This window comes from Vicia villosa, linkage group LG3 (assembly GCF_029867415.1).
Source record: "Vicia villosa cultivar HV-30 ecotype Madison, WI linkage group LG3, Vvil1.0, whole genome shotgun sequence".
NCBI classification, from domain to species: domain Eukaryota; kingdom Viridiplantae; phylum Streptophyta; class Magnoliopsida; order Fabales; family Fabaceae; genus Vicia; species Vicia villosa.
In genome coordinates, this window is record NC_081182.1 from 68,607,483 (window position 1) to 68,625,024 (window position 17,542).

The 17,542-nt window shown below is 32.0% G+C and overlaps 4 protein-coding genes across 4 annotated transcripts; 2 read left to right on the forward strand and 2 right to left on the reverse strand.

Moving 5' to 3' along the window:
• Window positions 1-351: 351 nt before the first annotated feature.
• On the reverse strand, window positions 352-2,128 carry LOC131656036 (uncharacterized). Its single transcript, XM_058925818.1, has 2 exons — window positions 1,922-2,128; window positions 352-856 (listed from the first exon to the last, which is right to left on the reverse strand). The coding sequence occupies exons 1-2, from the start codon at window positions 2,063-2,065 to the stop codon at window positions 701-703; spliced, it is 300 nt and encodes a 99-aa protein (XP_058781801.1). The 5' UTR covers window positions 2,066-2,128; the 3' UTR covers window positions 352-700.
• A 2,401-nt stretch (window positions 2,129-4,529) lies between these two features.
• Window positions 4,530-5,114, forward strand: LOC131658262 (protein FAR1-RELATED SEQUENCE 5-like). The gene has a single exon (XM_058927575.1). The coding sequence runs from the start codon at window positions 4,530-4,532 to the stop codon at window positions 5,112-5,114; it is 585 nt and encodes a 194-aa protein (XP_058783558.1).
• A 418-nt stretch (window positions 5,115-5,532) lies between these two features.
• On the forward strand, window positions 5,533-7,198 carry LOC131658264 (protein FAR-RED IMPAIRED RESPONSE 1-like). Its single transcript, XM_058927576.1, has 5 exons — window positions 5,533-6,420; window positions 6,507-6,596; window positions 6,672-6,737; window positions 6,817-7,050; window positions 7,127-7,198. Exons 1-5 carry the CDS (start codon window positions 5,533-5,535, stop codon window positions 7,196-7,198), a joined length of 1,350 nt encoding a protein of 449 aa, XP_058783559.1.
• Window positions 7,199-15,745: 8,547 nt separating this feature from the next.
• Window positions 15,746-17,158, reverse strand: LOC131658265 (uncharacterized). Its single transcript, XM_058927577.1, has one exon. It carries the CDS (start codon window positions 17,156-17,158, stop codon window positions 15,746-15,748), a length of 1,413 nt encoding a protein of 470 aa, XP_058783560.1.
• Between the last annotated feature and the right edge of the window lie 384 nt (window positions 17,159-17,542).

The window sequence follows — 17,542 nt, forward strand, 5'->3', positions numbered from 1 at the left end:
GAAAACAATTAAAAAAAAAGGAATGCAAAAAATTGAGATTTGAGAGGAAGAGTTTTGATGAGCTTATTATTTTATAACAAATTCAAAACTGTATTGAACGTGAATATTGAAGAGTTTTGAAGAGTTTTAAAATGGTTAGATGAATTCTCCAAATTCAATCTATATTATTATAATAATTTAATTATTACAAATATATTTATAATAATGATTTATTCATCATTTTTAACAAAAATCCACTTTAAAAAAATTTAAAAAATTCATCATCTACACTACTCTTCTATTCATTTTTCCTTAATGTCTCAAAAACGCACTCAATATGAGTTAATCATTTTCCTCTAGTGTATCCTAAAATTATAACAGAACTTTAAAAAATGTTCATATATTGAGAAATTCTAGTATACATGAAAATTTTCCTAATGACATTAACTTATTCTTATGAACATTTTATAGCAATTTTATGATTTTATTTTGTTTGAACTTCGAGTCAACCCAATCATATCTCATTCAAACTCAATCTAATTAAACTCGGACATCACTGAGTCGACTTAGATCTAGAGGTGGATTTTGGGTTTAAACATTGATCCCAATCAAAAGTTTAGAGCTGGGAGAGGAATGACCATAATTCCTCCCTCAAACACCTCTAATTACAACACATATAGCAAAGAAGTAATATATAAGTCAGCATTAACGTGCAGATTCTTCAACCAGTTTCTTGCTCAAATTCTTCACCCTCAGACTCCTCTGCATTGTCGGGATCATCGTCGTCAGCCTCATTGTCAAAGTCTTCCTTGTCATTTTCATTTGTGGTTTTCCCTATCACAATCAGATTGCTGTTCATCTTCCTGATTTCGTTGCACTGCAATGTTTTGAGGCAACAATGAGGGGGTATATAGAAAGCAAATTAGACATTCAAAGAGTACCCTGCCCTCCCTTATTCCTCTATGATGTGAACATTTCAACTTTTATATGATGACTTCTATATAAATATGGCCTTACTCCCTTGCAGTGGCAGCCCTAAACTTATTTTTTTTAATGAAATAAAACAATAGAAATAGAAAAGTTGAAGTTGAAGACTCGAAATCGTGACTTCTATATATACCTATCAATTCCTAAATGAACAAAACTTGGACGTATTTCCTTTTGTTTTTCGAATAATTCAACTTAAAATACACTTTCTAAGGTTATACTTGGTTGTATTTCCTTTTAATTTTCGAGTAGTTCAACTTAAAATACACTTTCTAAGGTTATACGTAACAAACTTTGAGAAAATCATCTATTTGAGGAAATCATAGATAGTTAACTTAAGTCAAAAATCATATGGAAATACACTTTGAGGGAGGAAAATGAAAATAGCTAAACCTACGTTGTTACTTTGAAGGAGGAAATGCAAATAGCTAAACCTACGTCATTACTTTAAGGGAGAAAAATAGCTAAACCTGCGTTGTTAATCTAGGATATCGTTGCATAGCAGAATAGTTGCTATTGCAAAGACTAAAAATCAATGTACAGAGTAAACATAAACACTCAAAAATAAACTAATATACAAAGTTGTACTAAATAGTTAAAGAACTCTAATGTATAGAGTAATAAAACATATGCAGATAGGAAGAATCAAAAGGAACTAAACTAAAAGTAGAAAGAAAAGCAGATTGATTATTTGTGAGCAAAAACATAACATTACTCTTCAGAGGGTTCGGATTGAAATTTATAAAAAAAAAAAAAAAACATATAGGGAACCCTAATTCCTCTCTTGATCTAAAATCTTCGAACATTTCGGTTCAAACACTCAAACCCTGACACGACAATCAGTAAATAATCAATTGTTTAACACAGTCATAGAGTGATTTTGAATTTGAAAGCAAAAGGAGCCGTTTTGAAAGAATAAGAGCTTATGAGAGTTGAAGCGAAGAGGAGAGAGTACCTTTTCTTCAAAGTCGGACTCCTCCATAGCTAAAAGGAGTTCTTCACTTTGGGGCTGAGGCCACTGAGAAGGTAGCAAATATGACGTCGGAATCATCCGTGTCGACAATTGGTATTGCGTCATAAACGCCGGAAACTGTAACATCTTCGGTTCTTTCTTTTTTGTTATCTTGCTTTGTTTCTTGATCAGTCACAGTGAATAATCATTCTCGTCGACAATAATTTGGGTCTCCATTAGAATTTTGTATGGGCCGGATTCATTTTTTTAAAGAAAATTTGTTTTTACACCCTTATACTGTTTTAGAGACTCAAAGTTAAAACTTTAAAATATTTTTATATTTTAGTTATGCATTTCCGAAGACATTTTTTGTCTTCGAATATATATATATTTATAAATATTCTTTTTAAAAAAATGATTTCGAAAATACATATCTATAATAACATTTAAAATAAAAATAGTTACAGACATACATCTCCAAAAACGGTTACTGTGTTCACATAATCCAAACAAACACTTCCTTCTGTTTTATTCTATCCAACACAAACTTTTTCTACACAAACTCATTTGTGCCAACTTCTACACAAAGTATTCTTGCTCTACAATTTCTTCTAAACATTGATAAACATTCAAAGTCTCATTCAACATCAACTCAAAACTTCAACAACATAAAATAAAAAAAATGCTTTCGAAAATACATCTATAAAAATAAAAAATATAGTGCAATAGTGATCTAAGAGGTGGGATGAAATTTTTTTTTTTTCTTATTCATGAGAGTGTGTTTCCTATAAGAATAAAAAATAACAAATTTATAAATAAAATTTATATTCTCAAAATTATAAGTATCACAATATAGTTTGATAAATCCTCAAACAAATGTCGGAATGTGAGACTCCTGCATTCCTAAAAATAAAATTTTAAATCCATATTAAAAAAAGGTGGATTCGTATTTACCCACCTAAAAAAATTGGGTAACCTTACCCATCTGAGTTGTCAAGTGTAGAAGTTATTAGGTGTTCTTATGATGTGGCATAATTTTATTCCTAAATAGTTATATACTTTTGAATAATTATACATTTACCCCAAATATATTAATGGTAATTTTTTATTTTATTCTATAATAAAACAATAACTTTTCAAATTCTTCTTTCTTTTTTCCACATTCATTCTACTGTTTTTCTTTCTTCTTCTCCACTTTGATTTACTACTCTCTCAAATCTTCCATTAAACCAATCTTTTCTTTCTAAACTTTATCAATTTCTTCTTCATCTTTGCTACTCTTTCAATCAATCTCTTCTCTCTCACTCATATATTTCATTGCTACATCTATATTTTGCTAGATTTCTACTCATTTTTACAAGGTAATTTCTCTTTTTTTCTCTTTAATTTTGTATTTGTTTTATGTTATTATTATTCATATATGGATACTTTTGTATTTGCTTCCTGTTATTAATATTCATAGATAAATAATTTTGTATTTATTTTCTTTATTAATATTTATAAATGGGTTTTGTCTTTAAACATTGGTAGTTTGTGGATTATGTTTGTTCTGCTATTGTTGCTGCTATGAAATGATGATAATGGGTTTGTCAAAACAGTTTGAAACAGAATTATTTTTCTTATAAAGAATAAAATGGTAGCAACTGTTATGAAATGATGATGATAATTAGCTTATGCATCACAACTAAATATCATTAAAATAAAAATTAAAAAAGAAAAAGAATCACTCTTATCTCTGTTTAATTTTCAATTGGGTTAATTGTGTGTGAAAACTCTTAGAATTTCTTTCAGATCTTAACACTCCTTGTTCAAACTTTTGTTGTCTTTGATTCTTAAGACTCAATGACACTTTAGTGATTTAGATGTATCCTTTCAATTTGAAGTCATTTTACATGGTCTGTTTTATAGATTTTGACGAAAACAAAGAAGGTCAAAACTCTTATAGTTCTCTCGTTCCAAATTTACCTTTGATCTATCTAGGTCAATAAATAAAATGAAAGGAAGATCTACTGGAATTTATGCGTGTCTGTTTGCTTAGTCTCTAAATTATAGGTGTTTTTTTTTTTAAAATAGTCAAAAATATTCAAACAATAATAAAAAATGATCATGGTTCATTGCCTTCTTGCATCATATTGAATATTTGACATTAAATCTTACTGTTATGCTTATAATGTAAAGTTGTGAGAAAAAGTATCTGTTTGTTGAGGTTTTAATTCTCATAAAGCTTACTATTATGTAGATGGAGAATCTAAAATATTTATATTTGTTTGTGTATTTTTATTAGGTTCAAATGGACGTAGACTATGAAGATATAGATTGTGAAGAATTGGTTAGTTGTAATAATGTCGGCGGTGAAGAAGGAAAAGAGGACGTGGATATTTACAAAAAGATTAATGACCTGACAGATGATGATATAAGAGGTTTGGAATTTGTTTCTGAGGAAAAAGCAATAGATTTCTATGAAATATATGCAAAATGTCACGGGTTTGCAATAAGAAAAGATGATGTAAAACGTGATTATGAAGGGAATATAATTGTTTGTTAATTAGTTTGTAACAGAGAGGGTAAGAGTGATAAGAAGCGGGGACGGTGTAAAGATCCGAGGCCAACGATGCGAATGGAATGTCGTGCGAGGTTTCGAGTAGCTCTAAATCTTGCGACTGAAAAGTGGAGAGTTTCTGTATTTGAGCCCTCTCATAACCATGAGTTAACTCCAAGACATTATGTTCATATGATTCCTAAGTATCGTCGATTGAGTGAATCAGATAAAGCTCTTGTTGATGGCCTGCACACACAAGGTGTTAGAACATGTCATATTTTAGGTTTTATGATGGCTCAAAAAAGTGGTCATAAAGGTCTGGGATTTTGTAAAATGGACTTATATAACTACTTAAATAATGAAGCAATGGCAAGAATAGAAGGAGGGGATGCTTTTGCTGCTTTGAGTTATTTACAGGCTAAAGCTGATAATGATCCAATGTTTTTTTCGAAGTTTATCACAACAGATGAAGGACGTTTAGAAAACTTATTTTGGTCAGATTCAGCTAGTCGGATTGACTATGAATGTTTTGGTGATGTGATTGCATTTGACGCAGCTTACAAGAAGAATAGGTATAACAAGCCTGTTGTTGTTTTTTTTTTCTGGATTCAACCATCATGGAGAAACTACAATATTTGGTTGTGCTTTGGTTTCTGATGAAAAAGCTGAGACATACAAGTGGGTTTTAAATACCTTTTTGGAAGCAATGTATCATAAACATCCTAAAGGAGTGGTTACAGATGGAGATCTTGCAATGAGAGAAGCTATCCGAGATGTATTTCCAAACTCGTTGCATCGTCTTTGTTCATGGCATTTACATAGAAATGCTGTTGAGAATGTGAAGAATCCAAAATTCTTGGAAGATTTTAAGTCATTGGTTTATGCTACTTATACTGTAGACGAGTTTGAAAATGAGTGAAAGAGGGTAGTTGATGATTGTGGTTTATCAAACAACAAATGGGTTAAGAAAACATATGAGATGAAGAGAATATGGGCTAGTGCATACATGCGAGATAAATTTTTTTGTGGTATAAGAACTACATCAATCTCTGAAGCCGTCAACTCTTTTATCAAGATGTATGTTCAGAATAAAAGCAGTCTTGTTGATTTCATGCACGGTTTCGAAAGAGCTGTAAAAGAATACAGGAATAATGAGTTAATATCTAATTTTAAAACGTTCTATTATGATCCCGTGTTAACAACTAAATTGGAAGGGCTGGAGCTTGAAGCTACAAAGATTTTTACTAGGAAAAAATTTAAGGAAGTTCAAGATGAAATAGAAGATGCGATCAAGGTAAATGTTATCGAACGGTCTGAGCTCGAAAATGTTGTGAATTTTAAGATGAATAAGTTTTGCAACAAAAATTATACATATATAGTTCATCTTGATAGGGCACAGAGTAAATTTTTATGTGATTGTAACTTGTTTGAACGGGTAGGAATTCCATGTTCTCACATCATTTGTGACATGAGGCACGAGCACATGAACATATTTCCAAATAGTTTGATTTGTAAAAGGTGGACCAAATCAGCAAAAGATGATTACATATTGTCAATGTCTTCTGAAGAATGTGATGATGAGAAAATGGTCATGCTCCGTCGAGGGACTATGTCTTCAGCGCTCAATAGTTTGTGTGATATTTCTTGTAAACATCCAGATGATTTTAAAGAGGCTATGAAGGGGATTTATGGTTTGTGTGAGAAAATAAAGAGACGTCGTGATGAAAATGGAAATCATAAGACTAATACAAATGTTATTAATGATCCCATTATGACCAAGACTAAAGGTGCTCCTCGTAAGAGCAAAGGCATTCCTCGCAAGACTAAAGGTGCTTCTCGTAAGACAAAGGGTGTCCCTCGTAATACCTGTCACACAAAGCATAAGTATCAAGATATAGGTGAACATGATGCTCTACATGAAGTTGACAAAGGCTCTGTTGCAATATCAAATGTAGGGGGTGAGGTATGTTTCTAATCAGTATACTATATGTGTTTTTATTTGTAAATATTTAGGTTCTTAATTCAACATTATTATAATTTTTTATGTAGAAAAAGGATTATGGTAGTCAGGAGAAGAAAAAAGATGTTGATGTTGCTTGTTCAATGAAAGAATTTATCAATAAAAGAACATTAAAACATGTAAGTTAAGAAACTTTATAGTTATTTTTGTTGAAATTTGACAAGAGATTGACAATTTTTATAATTTTGTAATAGATTGAAAATGAAGACATTGGCCAATCAAACGAGAACATGTCAAACATACCTACTACTTTGGAAAATGTAAGTTGTTTTCCATATAGTTATAGTTGGAAGAAAATTCAATGATATGAGATTTTAATCTTGGTTTTATTTGTTTCAGAATGTTCACGGGTGCGGTCTTATATATGGTATACCCTTTGTTAAAATAGAAGGCCAAAATGTAATATGGAACCATAGTTTAGGATATGCTCCTAATTATACTCTTGGTTCTAACGGTATTCCAGTTCAAAGTATTCTAGTACCTACTCAATTTCCACCAACAGTTAACTTCTCATCATCACACTTGAATGCTCTTATGTATCCTAGACCACACATTTTTCCTCATAATACATCTGTGAGTAAATACAAAACTCATGGTGTTAACTGTGTGTTAGTCAAATAACTAATTCAATTTATTTTTTTCATATCAGTTTTTAGGTGTGCTGGAACAGGTTGAGAGTTCAGCAAAAATGGCTTGCAAGAAAAATGATCCATATAAATGAAAAGAGATATATAGACTGGAAAAAATGGTAAATTGACTACTAGTTTATCATATAGGCTTATATATATATATATATATATATATAGGCTTCTGTATGTTGTGCTTATTACTCTCACAATTGGTAATTGGTGTTGTTTTTCTTCATTTTCTTTTAAATTTTCCATGTAGTTGAATTTGAATTTTTCTGTCAATTATTTGCAACAGGAATTTTTCTGTCAATTATTTGCAATAGGAGGTCTGATATACCATATAGATATATGTTGTTGATTACTTGCTATAGACATTACAAAAAAAAATGAGGCTGCTCTACAAAGAAGCATCTAGTGAGGACGTGATGAATGTCTTGTATTGGACTGTGTTGTTGATTTCTTGTAATAGACATTACAAAAAAATATTTTATTGAGATTTCTTTCTTGTTATGTTTCTTGTCAGCAGTTAAGTGAATTGAATTCTCTCATTAAATTAAAAAAATTCTATTAATTATTTTTAACAGTATGAATTTTCTATTAATTATTTGCCACAATTCTAAAAATAATGAATCATAATTATATCCAAAAACAATGTAACATTTTTATTCTCAAAAGTAACAATTTATATATTTTTTGACTAAGTAATAATTTTTATTGTTGAAAACATAATCTAAAAAGTATATTTAATGTTTTGTTTAAAATTTTTAATTACTATAATAAAATTAAAAACTTGTAAAAAAATAAAGACATTTACTATTGAGTTTAAAGGTAGTGCACTGACAGTGTAAACTAACTTTACACATACAACCAATCAAAATCCTTACACTTGTCATGTCATATTAGTTTTTTAAAATTAAAATTGTGTTTTAATTGGATACATGGTTGTGATTGGTTGACAGTGTAAAATATTTTACACTGTCAGTGTATATCCCTTTTTCTCTTTACTATTTATTATTGTTATATTTTAAATTATGATATTTATTTAAAAATTAATCCTCAAAAGTATTGATTATATTTTAAACTGAAAAAGTAATTAACTTATAAAATAATTCCAACTACTTCTCAATAAAAGGAATTTAATTTATTTTAAAATTAAAATAAAAAAGAAAACAACTTATTATATTAATAAAAATTTATGACATAAAAAAGTTATTCACGTTGAAAATTTTAAACGACGTTTTGTTTCAATATTTCCACTCTTAAATTTTTTGGCAGTAACGTTTTTCATCTATGAATATAGGAGTATCTCTTTGATTTTACTCCTTCCAGCATAATTTTACTCCTAATAGATATGGCATTTAATTAATTTATATCACATTTCATAATTTTACTCCTAATAGATATGGCATTTAATTCATATAATATCACATTTAATTCTCTTTGATTTTTTCAAATAGAATACAAAAGGTGTAGGTCAGTGTCTGTAGTAGCATACTGCTACATAAAGCGTGTAAATTCTAAAGTGATTAGTAATTACTTATTCATATTTTTTTTACAAGAATTACTTGATTAGTAATTACTGATTCATTTTTTTTTATAAGAATTACGGATTCATCTTGTTTGCTAAAAAATGGTGGAACAAATTTATTAGTTTTAATGTATAAATTTATTTTTTAATTTATATATTTTAACTTTCAAATTTTAAATGATAAAATTGTCAAAATAATCTAATTATATTTTGATTTTTATTTAATTTTTTATATATACTTTTTTACCATTTTTCTTAAACCCAAGTTTATATATTTATATCTATTTGTTTTAGAAATTAATTAAATTAAGTGTCCAAATACCTCTCTGGAAGCTATTTCCTTCAACGGAAGGACGCCGACTATAATATTTAATATCGGACCATCCACGTCATGTATATTTCAAAATAACAATTTAAATTTGTCATTTTTGTATTCATTTGCTTTAATTTTCAATTTTGTTATATATGATAAATCAAATCATATAATACCAATCAATTATAAATCAAACTATAAAAATATTTATTTTTTTAAATCATAATCAAACATAAAAATTATATTTCTACCATATTTAATTTTTTATAATAGTGTAGACAGTAAAATTTATATTTTTTATATTTATTTATTTAAACCTCAATTTTTTAAGTTTGTCTTTATGCATTCCAAAATAATATCTCCAATATTTTTTCTTTTACCGATATGAATGATTATATGGTCACTTGGTGGCGTGAGTGAGAATTGGGTGGCGTGAGTGAGAAGTAAATGATAATTTCTCTTCACTATAAAAAAGTCATGATTATTCTGTAAAACAAAACATCTAGACTAGGTATCACATTTATTTATTTTGTTGTTATAAACAAGTATGGTTAAAAACAAGTATATTAATTTTTTAAAATTATATGTTTAGTTAGAAAAAATATTGGAGAGATATTCGATATCGGACCGTCCACATTGTGTAAAATAGCATGAGAAACAAGCAAGTTCCAAAAATTTATCAATCGAACTTCCAGAGGTCCGCCATCACATTCCCAGACCACAGTTCACTAGTCTTCCGTTGGAAATGGTGCTTATCAGGAGGCTCTTTACTTCAACGGAATGACTCTGACTGTAATATTTGATAGCGGACGTCCACATCGTGTAAAATGGAATGAGAAACAAGTAAGTTCAAAAAAATTGTAAACTAGACTCCCGGAGGTATAACATTACATTCCCATACCACTGTTCATTGGTCTTCCGTTGGAAAGAGTCCTTCTCAAGAGGTTATTTCCTTCAACGGAAGGACGCCGACTATAATATTCGATATCGGACCGTCCACATCGTGTAAAATGGAGTGAGAAACGATCAAGTTCAAAAAAATACCAATCAGACTCACTGAGGTCTTCCATCACATTCTCATACCATAGTTCACTGGTCTTCCATTGGAAAGGGTCCTTCTTAGGAGGCTATTTCCTTCAACGAAAGGACTCCGACTATAATATTCAATATCGGACCGTCCACATTCTGTAAAATGGAGTGAGAAACAAGGAAGTTCAAAAAATTTATCAATTAGACTCCTGGGGGTCCGCCATCACATTCCCAGACCACAGTTCATTAGTGTTCCATTGAAAAGGGTGCTTCTCTAGAGGCTCTTTACTTCAACGTAATGACTCAGACTGTCATATTTGATATCGGACCGTCCATATTGTGTAAAATAGCATGAGAAACAAGCAAGTTCCAAAAATTTATCAATCGAACTCCCAGAGGTCCGCCATCACATTCCCAGACCACAGTTCACTAGTCTTACGTTGGAAATGGTGCTTATCAGGAGGCTTTTTACTTCAACGGAATGACTTTGACTGTAATATTTGATAGCGGACGTCCATATCGTGTAAAATGGAATGAGAAACAAGTAAGTTCAAAAAAATTGTATATTAGACTCTCGGAGGTATGCCATTACATTCTCATACCACTGTTCATTGGTCTTCCGTTGGAAAGAGTCCTTCTCAGGAGGCTATTTCCTTCAACGGAAGGACGCCGACTATAATATTCGATATCGGACCGTCCACATCGTGTAAAATGGAGTGAGGAACGATCAAGTTCAAAAAATATATCAATCAGACTCACTGGGGTCTTCCATCACATTCCCATACCATAGTTCAGTGGTCTTCCATTGGAAATGGTCCTTCTTAGGAGGCTATTTCTTTCAACGAAAGGACTCCGACTATAATACTTAATGTTGGATCGTCCACATTGTGTAAAATGGAGTGAAAAATGATCAAGTTCAAAAAATTTATCAATTAGACTCCCGGAGGTCCGCCATCACATTCCCAGACCACAGTTCATTAGTGTTCCATTGGAAAGGGTGCTTCTCTAGAGGCTCTTTACTTCAACGTAATGACTCAGACTGTAATATTCGATATCAGACCATCCATATTGTGTAACATAGCATGAGAAACTAGAAAGTTCCAAAAATTTATCAATCGAACTCCCAGAGGTCCGCCATCACATTCCCAGACCACAGTTCAATAGTCTTCCGTTGGAAATGGTGCTTATCAGGAGGCTCTTTACTTCAACGGAATGACTCTGACTGTAATATTTGATAGCGGACGTCCATATCGTGTAAAATAGAATGAGAAACAAGTAAGTTCAAAAAAATTGTATATTAGACTCCCGGAGGTATGCCATTACATTCTCATACCACTGTTCATTGGTCTTCCGTTGGAAAGGGTCCTTCTTAGGAGGCTATTTCCTTCAACAGAAGGACGCCGACTATAATATTCGATATCGGACCGTCCACATCGTGTAAAATGGAGTGAGAAACGATCAAGTTCAAAAAATATATCAATCAGACTCACTACGGTCTTCCATCACATTCCCATACCAACAGCTTTTCGGGGCCATTGCCAAACTCTTTGAAAATTGTTCATCTCTGGTAAGAGTTAGGCTTGATGACAACAAGTTCAATGGGAACATCACAGAAGCTTTTGGGATTCATCCAAATCTTACTTTCATCTCACTTAGCAGAAATCATCTCGTTGGTCATCTATCTCCAGATTGGGGTAAATGTATCAGCTTAACTGAGATGGAAATGAGTGGAAACCAATTTTCTGGAAAAATTCCATCTGAGCTAAGTAAGTTGAGTGAATTACAATTTCTCAGCCTGCATTCCAACGAATTCACTGGAAATATCCCCCTGAAATAGGAGATTTAATTCGGCTCTACATGTTCAATTTGAGCAAGAACCATTTGTCCGGAGAAATCCCAGAGAGTATTGGAAAATTAGCTGAGCTTAAAATCATTGATTTATCAGATAATAATTTTAGTGGAAGCATTCCTAAAGAGCTCGGTAACTCTAACGGGTTATTAAGCATGAATTTATGCCATAACAATCTATCTGGCATGATTCCGTATGAACTAGGCAATCTGTTCTCACTCCAATCCATGTTAGATATCAGCAGCAACAATCTTTTCGGAGAAATTCCTCAAAATCTTCAAAAGTTAGCAATGTTGGAGATTCTCAATGTATCACACAACAATCTATCTGGAACAATCCCACAATCCTTTTCAGATATGCGCAGCCTTCAATCTGTGGACTTCTCTTACAACCACTTGTCAGGTATAATACCAACTGGTGGTGTTTTCCAGACAGAAAATGCTGGAGCTTTTGTTGGGAACTCAGGTCTGTATGGTGATGTGAAGGGATTAACATGTTCCAAAGTATTGTCCCAAGACAACTCTGGAGGGTCCAATAAAAAGGTACTTCTTGGTGTTACTGTATCAGTTGGTGGAGTATTATTTATAGGGATGATTGGTGTTGGAATCCTGCTATTTAGAAGGAAAGCCAAAAAACTTAGTGAAGAATCCGAAAGCAGTGAAGATAATGATCAATCTAATTGCATGGTATGGGGAGGAGATGGGAAATTCACATTTTCTGATCTTGTGAAAGCAACCAATGACTTCAGTGAAAAGTATTGCATTGGAAAAGGAGGATTTGGAAGTGTTTATAGAGCAGAACTACCAACAGGTCAAGTTGTTGCTGTGAAAAGACTCAATATATCAGATTCTGATGACATCCCAAAAGAAAACCGCATGAGCTTCATGAATGAGATAAGAACACTTACAGAAGTGAGGCACAGGAATATAATAAAGCTTTATGGTTTTTGTTCCAGGAGGGAAGAAATGTTCTTGGTTTATGAACATGTAGAGAGAGGAACTTTGGGGAAAATGTTGTATGGAGAAGAAGGAAAATCGGAGCTAAGTTGGGGTACAAGGTTGGACATTGTGCAAGGATTGGCACATGCAATTGCTTAGCTACATAGTGATTGTTCTCCACCAATCGTGCACAGAAATATCACACTGAACAATATACTACTGGATTCAGATTTTGTACCTCATCTTACAGATTTTGGCACTGCAAAGCTGCTTAGCTCTAACAATTCAACCTGGACTTCAGTTGCAGGAACCTATGGCTACATGGCTCCAGGTACACAATCCATTCAATGAAAGGCATATATTTAATAAAGTATGAAATTATTTGAATATAGTAATGGGTTTTTGCGTATCACTAGCATATGTATTTGAGTATTAGCTCTCTACAATTTAAAATTTATGCTTCCATACCTGACGAATTTGTTGACTAGCAAAATCTGAATTTGCATTTTGCAGAGCTAGCACAAACCATGAGGGTGACTGAAAAGTGTGATGTGTATAGTTTTGGTGTGGTGGTGTTAGAGATATTGATGGGAACACACCCAGGAGAATTCTTGAATATCCTATACTCAAACAAGTCTTTGGCATTAATGGAAGTGCTTGTGAAAGATGTTATAGACCAGCGGCTTCCACCTCCTCCTACAGACCAATTAGGTGAAACAATAATGTTCACAATAGGAGTAGCTTTGGCATGCACATCTTCTGTTCCAGAGTCTAGACCCATGATGCGTTCTGTTGCGCAAGAATTATCAGTGACTGCACATGCTCATCTTTCTCAGCCATTTGGTACGATAACCGTAAGCAAGCTTACAGGATTACAAAAATAGACTATATAGAGGATTTATAATATGAGATGTTTCCAAAAGGATTGAGGATATACAGAATAAAGAATCAATTCTCATGCATACTAGATGTTCACTTACACATTATTGTGGGTAGAACTTAATATACTAGTTAGAAAGATTAGTCTAGTTAAATTTGTATCATCTCTGCTTCAATTTAAATGTCTCATTTTAGCATAGACTGTATGTTCACAACCAACTATTTGGCTAATGAGTAATCATCTAGACATATTTTGAATCGTAATTCCATTAATCCTCTCAACCTCATTCTTGTTCAAATTAATGAATACTCGTTGTAGCACCAATGAATCTGTTTAACCCTCCTCTTTGATGATCCTTTGAATTAAGTATAGTAACTTCTCCCATTGCCAATTAAACACAGCCAATCTGAATAGGTATTTTTTTCATCAAAATGTGTAAACTGAATATGGACTTTTCTTATTTTAGAGTCTTATAGGACATTGACTATGTATACCATCAATATTTAAGGAAAACATATAGCATTCTTCTCATTTTCTGTTTGCTTTTGTGTCTTTGTAAGAAACATTTTATCAGGTCTGCATTACTAGTTTACTACACTAGCATGATTTCCATTTCCAATAATTGGGATAATCCCGAATCAAAATTTCCATTTCCCGTGTTCAGTAATTCACATGTATGTTTCTCATTGTTACCGATGTTTTTGTCAAATATTTAATTCCAATGAATCACATATGCAAATGGAACCACAAGATGCATTGATACAAAACTAAACAATACAATGGAACCACCCGTCAAGAAAACGAAAAACAAATGTCGCAGTAATTGTGCTCAGCCCTATTTAAAATCAATTTTAGCAAACCTACCTATCTTCTTGAGGTAAAGATGCATATATTTATTTTCATTGCTAAACCTTAGAGTAGAGACTATGTTAGACCATATCCATATATCAGAGTAAAGAAAAACATCAAAAGTAATAACTTCATATAAAAATTTAACTATATTTAGATGATCAAAATGACGATTACATAATTGTAAGTTGATATTTTAAAAAAATTAAGTCATTTCTCATATAAACAAATCTAAAAACAAAAACCATCTTATATTAAAGAATCAAAACTTCAGCTGAACTTCAGAGGAGCATTTATCTTTTCCTAATGATGACTTTGATGAAAGCATTGAGACAACAACATCAACATTCACATTATCACAGCATGTCAAATCGATCTCTTCCAGTTGTGTGCAATTTTCAACCACACACATCACTCCCTTTTTCGTGACATAGTCACCACATATCAATAATAGTTACAAAAGCCAACGACAATTCTTTGAGATCTCAGAGTGTTTTATCATCAACACTTATAAAGGATAAGTTCATCACCTCTAGCTGAACTACAAAGTTCAATTTTAGTCCTCTCATATTATCACCATAGGACAAGTTCAAATGTTTAAGCTTACAACTTTTTTAAATACCTTCTTTAATTTGACACAAGTTCTCATAACACCAAATGTTAGTTTCATTCACCAGAATAGAATTAGTAAGTCTCATTCATTCACACTACATTGCTAATTTCATATTAAATTCATATTAAGTTACTTTCTTTTTCTTTTTTTCTTTTGAAGTGAATAATAATTATCTTGAATCTAAAATCTATGTTTTCTGTAAATTTTTCATTTACAGATGTAGTAAATATTTGTGTGTATTGAATTACTTGCTGCTAAATCATTGACATCTAAAAGGTTTCTGATTACTTGTCACTGTTGAAATATAGTTACAGAATTTAAAGGTCAATTAGTTAGTCCAATTCAACTATTGATACTTGGGATGCATCACATGTCTACACTGTCTTTTATTTCTTACATATATCATCATAAATTATTTTTGTATATATGAAAATTAATATAATTCAAATTAGAAGAAATAAAAACATTAAAATTTAAAACAAATTAACTATATTTAAATGATTATTCAACAAAATGACGATTAAATAGAAATAGATATAAAAACAAAAAAATCTAATATTTAAAAATCAAAACTTCAATAAATAAGACATCTAAACCTAGCAAAACCCAACCCTAACCAAAAGAATCTTCTCTTTATGTCTCAAAAAAAAAAAGAACCACCATAATTTTCGAAAGATCGCCTTGATGAAATCATTGAGACAACAACATCAACATTCACCTTATCACACCCTGACAAATCGATTGTCTCCAATTGTGTGCAGTTTTCAATCACGCTCATCACTCCCTTTTTTGTGACATATTCACACCCATCAAAATATAGATGCAAAAGCCCACAACAACTCTTTGAGATCTCATAGAGTGTTTTATCATCAACATCTGTATCACTTAAGTGCAACTCCTCTAGCTGGCGAACTACAAAGTTCATTTTAAGTTCTCTCATATTATAATTGTGGGTCAAATCCAAATGTCTAAGCTTACAACATCTAATTAAAACTTGACAAATACCTTTTATAAATATGTTAGGGCAGTAACTTAAATCGAGAAGTTGTAAATTGGGGAAAACGGAAGCAAACAATATAATGGTCTCGTCGTCAATAAAGTAATTGTTACCCAAATCTAGAAACTTGAATTGAGGGTTCACATCAAAATCTTTAAAAATATCATAATTTTCTACACTCTCGGAATCATCGAAATCATCCATATATATGCATCTCATTGTGATCTCACCAAGTGAACGACAGTTCTTAACGAGTGCAAACAAAGCTGATTGTGTGAGCTTGGAACATTTACTAAGGTTTACCGATGTCAAATCAGGAAGAAGCAAAGACAACCGAAAAACATGATGATTAGTTAGAAAATCATCACCTTGAATACCCAAATGTTTTATCCCACTACACTTAGATAAGAAACTATAAATTCCTTGGAAACTATAGCCGGTACAATTTTGAAGAACAAAATTCTTGAAAGGAAGAGCTTCTGTTGCAATAGAGGAAAGCAAATAATCAGATATTTGAGAAGACTCAAACTTAAGAGAATTCAAACCCTTAAAACTCAGGAAGGAATCAATGTAATGGGAAGTAATATAGTTTGCATCCGTTAGGTCAATCCCAAAAATAGATAAAGACTTCAATGTTGCTCTGTGACGGAGAGCCAAAGCAATGGCTGCATAGTCGAGATCATGGGAGGAGTCAAAGGAGAGGTGAAGGGAATTAAGGTTGGAGAATCTATGGAAGAAACTAGAGAGATGACAAAGGTGCAGATGATTAATTCTGATACAGAATATGAGGCGGTTGGTGATGGCGAGGAAGTGTTTTGAGACGAGAGATAGAGATTCAAAATTGTCTTTGATTTGGCCGTCGACGGAGTCAGTGGTGAATGGGAAGACATGGAACGGGTTGGCCGGCTTAGTGAAATCGAACTGCTCGAACGGATTGACCGGATTGATGAGGAATGTCAAGACATGCTCCCAGCACTCTTCGGGTAAGTAAAACTCAAACTCAGGTTCTGCTTGTTGTTGTTCAACAGATTTCACACAAGTTCTCTTCTTCTCCATGTTGATGAGGAAGTGTGATTTGTGAAAAATTAGGGGTGGCAACTCATTCATTTAAAGAGTAAAAAGTTTAGGTTAAAAAGGATTACTGCCGCAATTAATTTTTCTTTTCATGGAATAATTTTTTTTAGAAAACTCTAACCCACGTGTCAAACCAGTCGGCACTAGGGCCGCCAAAAAGCCAATTTAAACGGGCCTAAAGGGCAGTTTCTTATTCCATCTATGGGATTGAAAAACGAAATCTAAAAATACTGATTAGAAATCTATTTTCAGAAAACTTTTGGTTAGATTTTAGTTAATTTTGGAGATGTATCTTTGTTTATAATAAAGAAAATATTTTTTGATTTTGCAGTAAATATATTTTTGATCGGTTAACAAATACAATTT

Excerpts from the sequence above, each read along its gene's own strand:
- LOC131658265 (XM_058927577.1), bottom strand. The coding sequence starts at position 17,158 with ATGGAGAAGAAGAGAACTTGTGTGAAATCTGTTGAACAACAACAAGCA.
- LOC131656036 (XM_058925818.1), bottom strand. The coding sequence starts at position 2,065 with ATGTTACAGTTTCCGGCGTTTATGACGCAATACCAATTGTCGACACGG. Across the intron at positions 857-1,921 it reads AGTCCGACTTTGAAGAAAAG|TGCAACGAAATCAGGAAGAT; the intron begins GTACTCTCTCCT and ends AAAACATTGCAG.
- LOC131658262 (XM_058927575.1), top strand. The coding sequence starts at position 4,530 with ATGCGAATGGAATGTCGTGCGAGGTTTCGAGTAGCTCTAAATCTTGCG.
- LOC131658264 (XM_058927576.1), top strand. The coding sequence starts at position 5,533 with ATGTATGTTCAGAATAAAAGCAGTCTTGTTGATTTCATGCACGGTTTC. Across the intron at positions 6,597-6,671 it reads ATAAAAGAACATTAAAACAT|ATTGAAAATGAAGACATTGG; the intron begins GTAAGTTAAGAA and ends ATTTTGTAATAG. Across the intron at positions 7,051-7,126 it reads TTTTTCCTCATAATACATCT|TTTTTAGGTGTGCTGGAACA; the intron begins GTGAGTAAATAC and ends TTTTCATATCAG.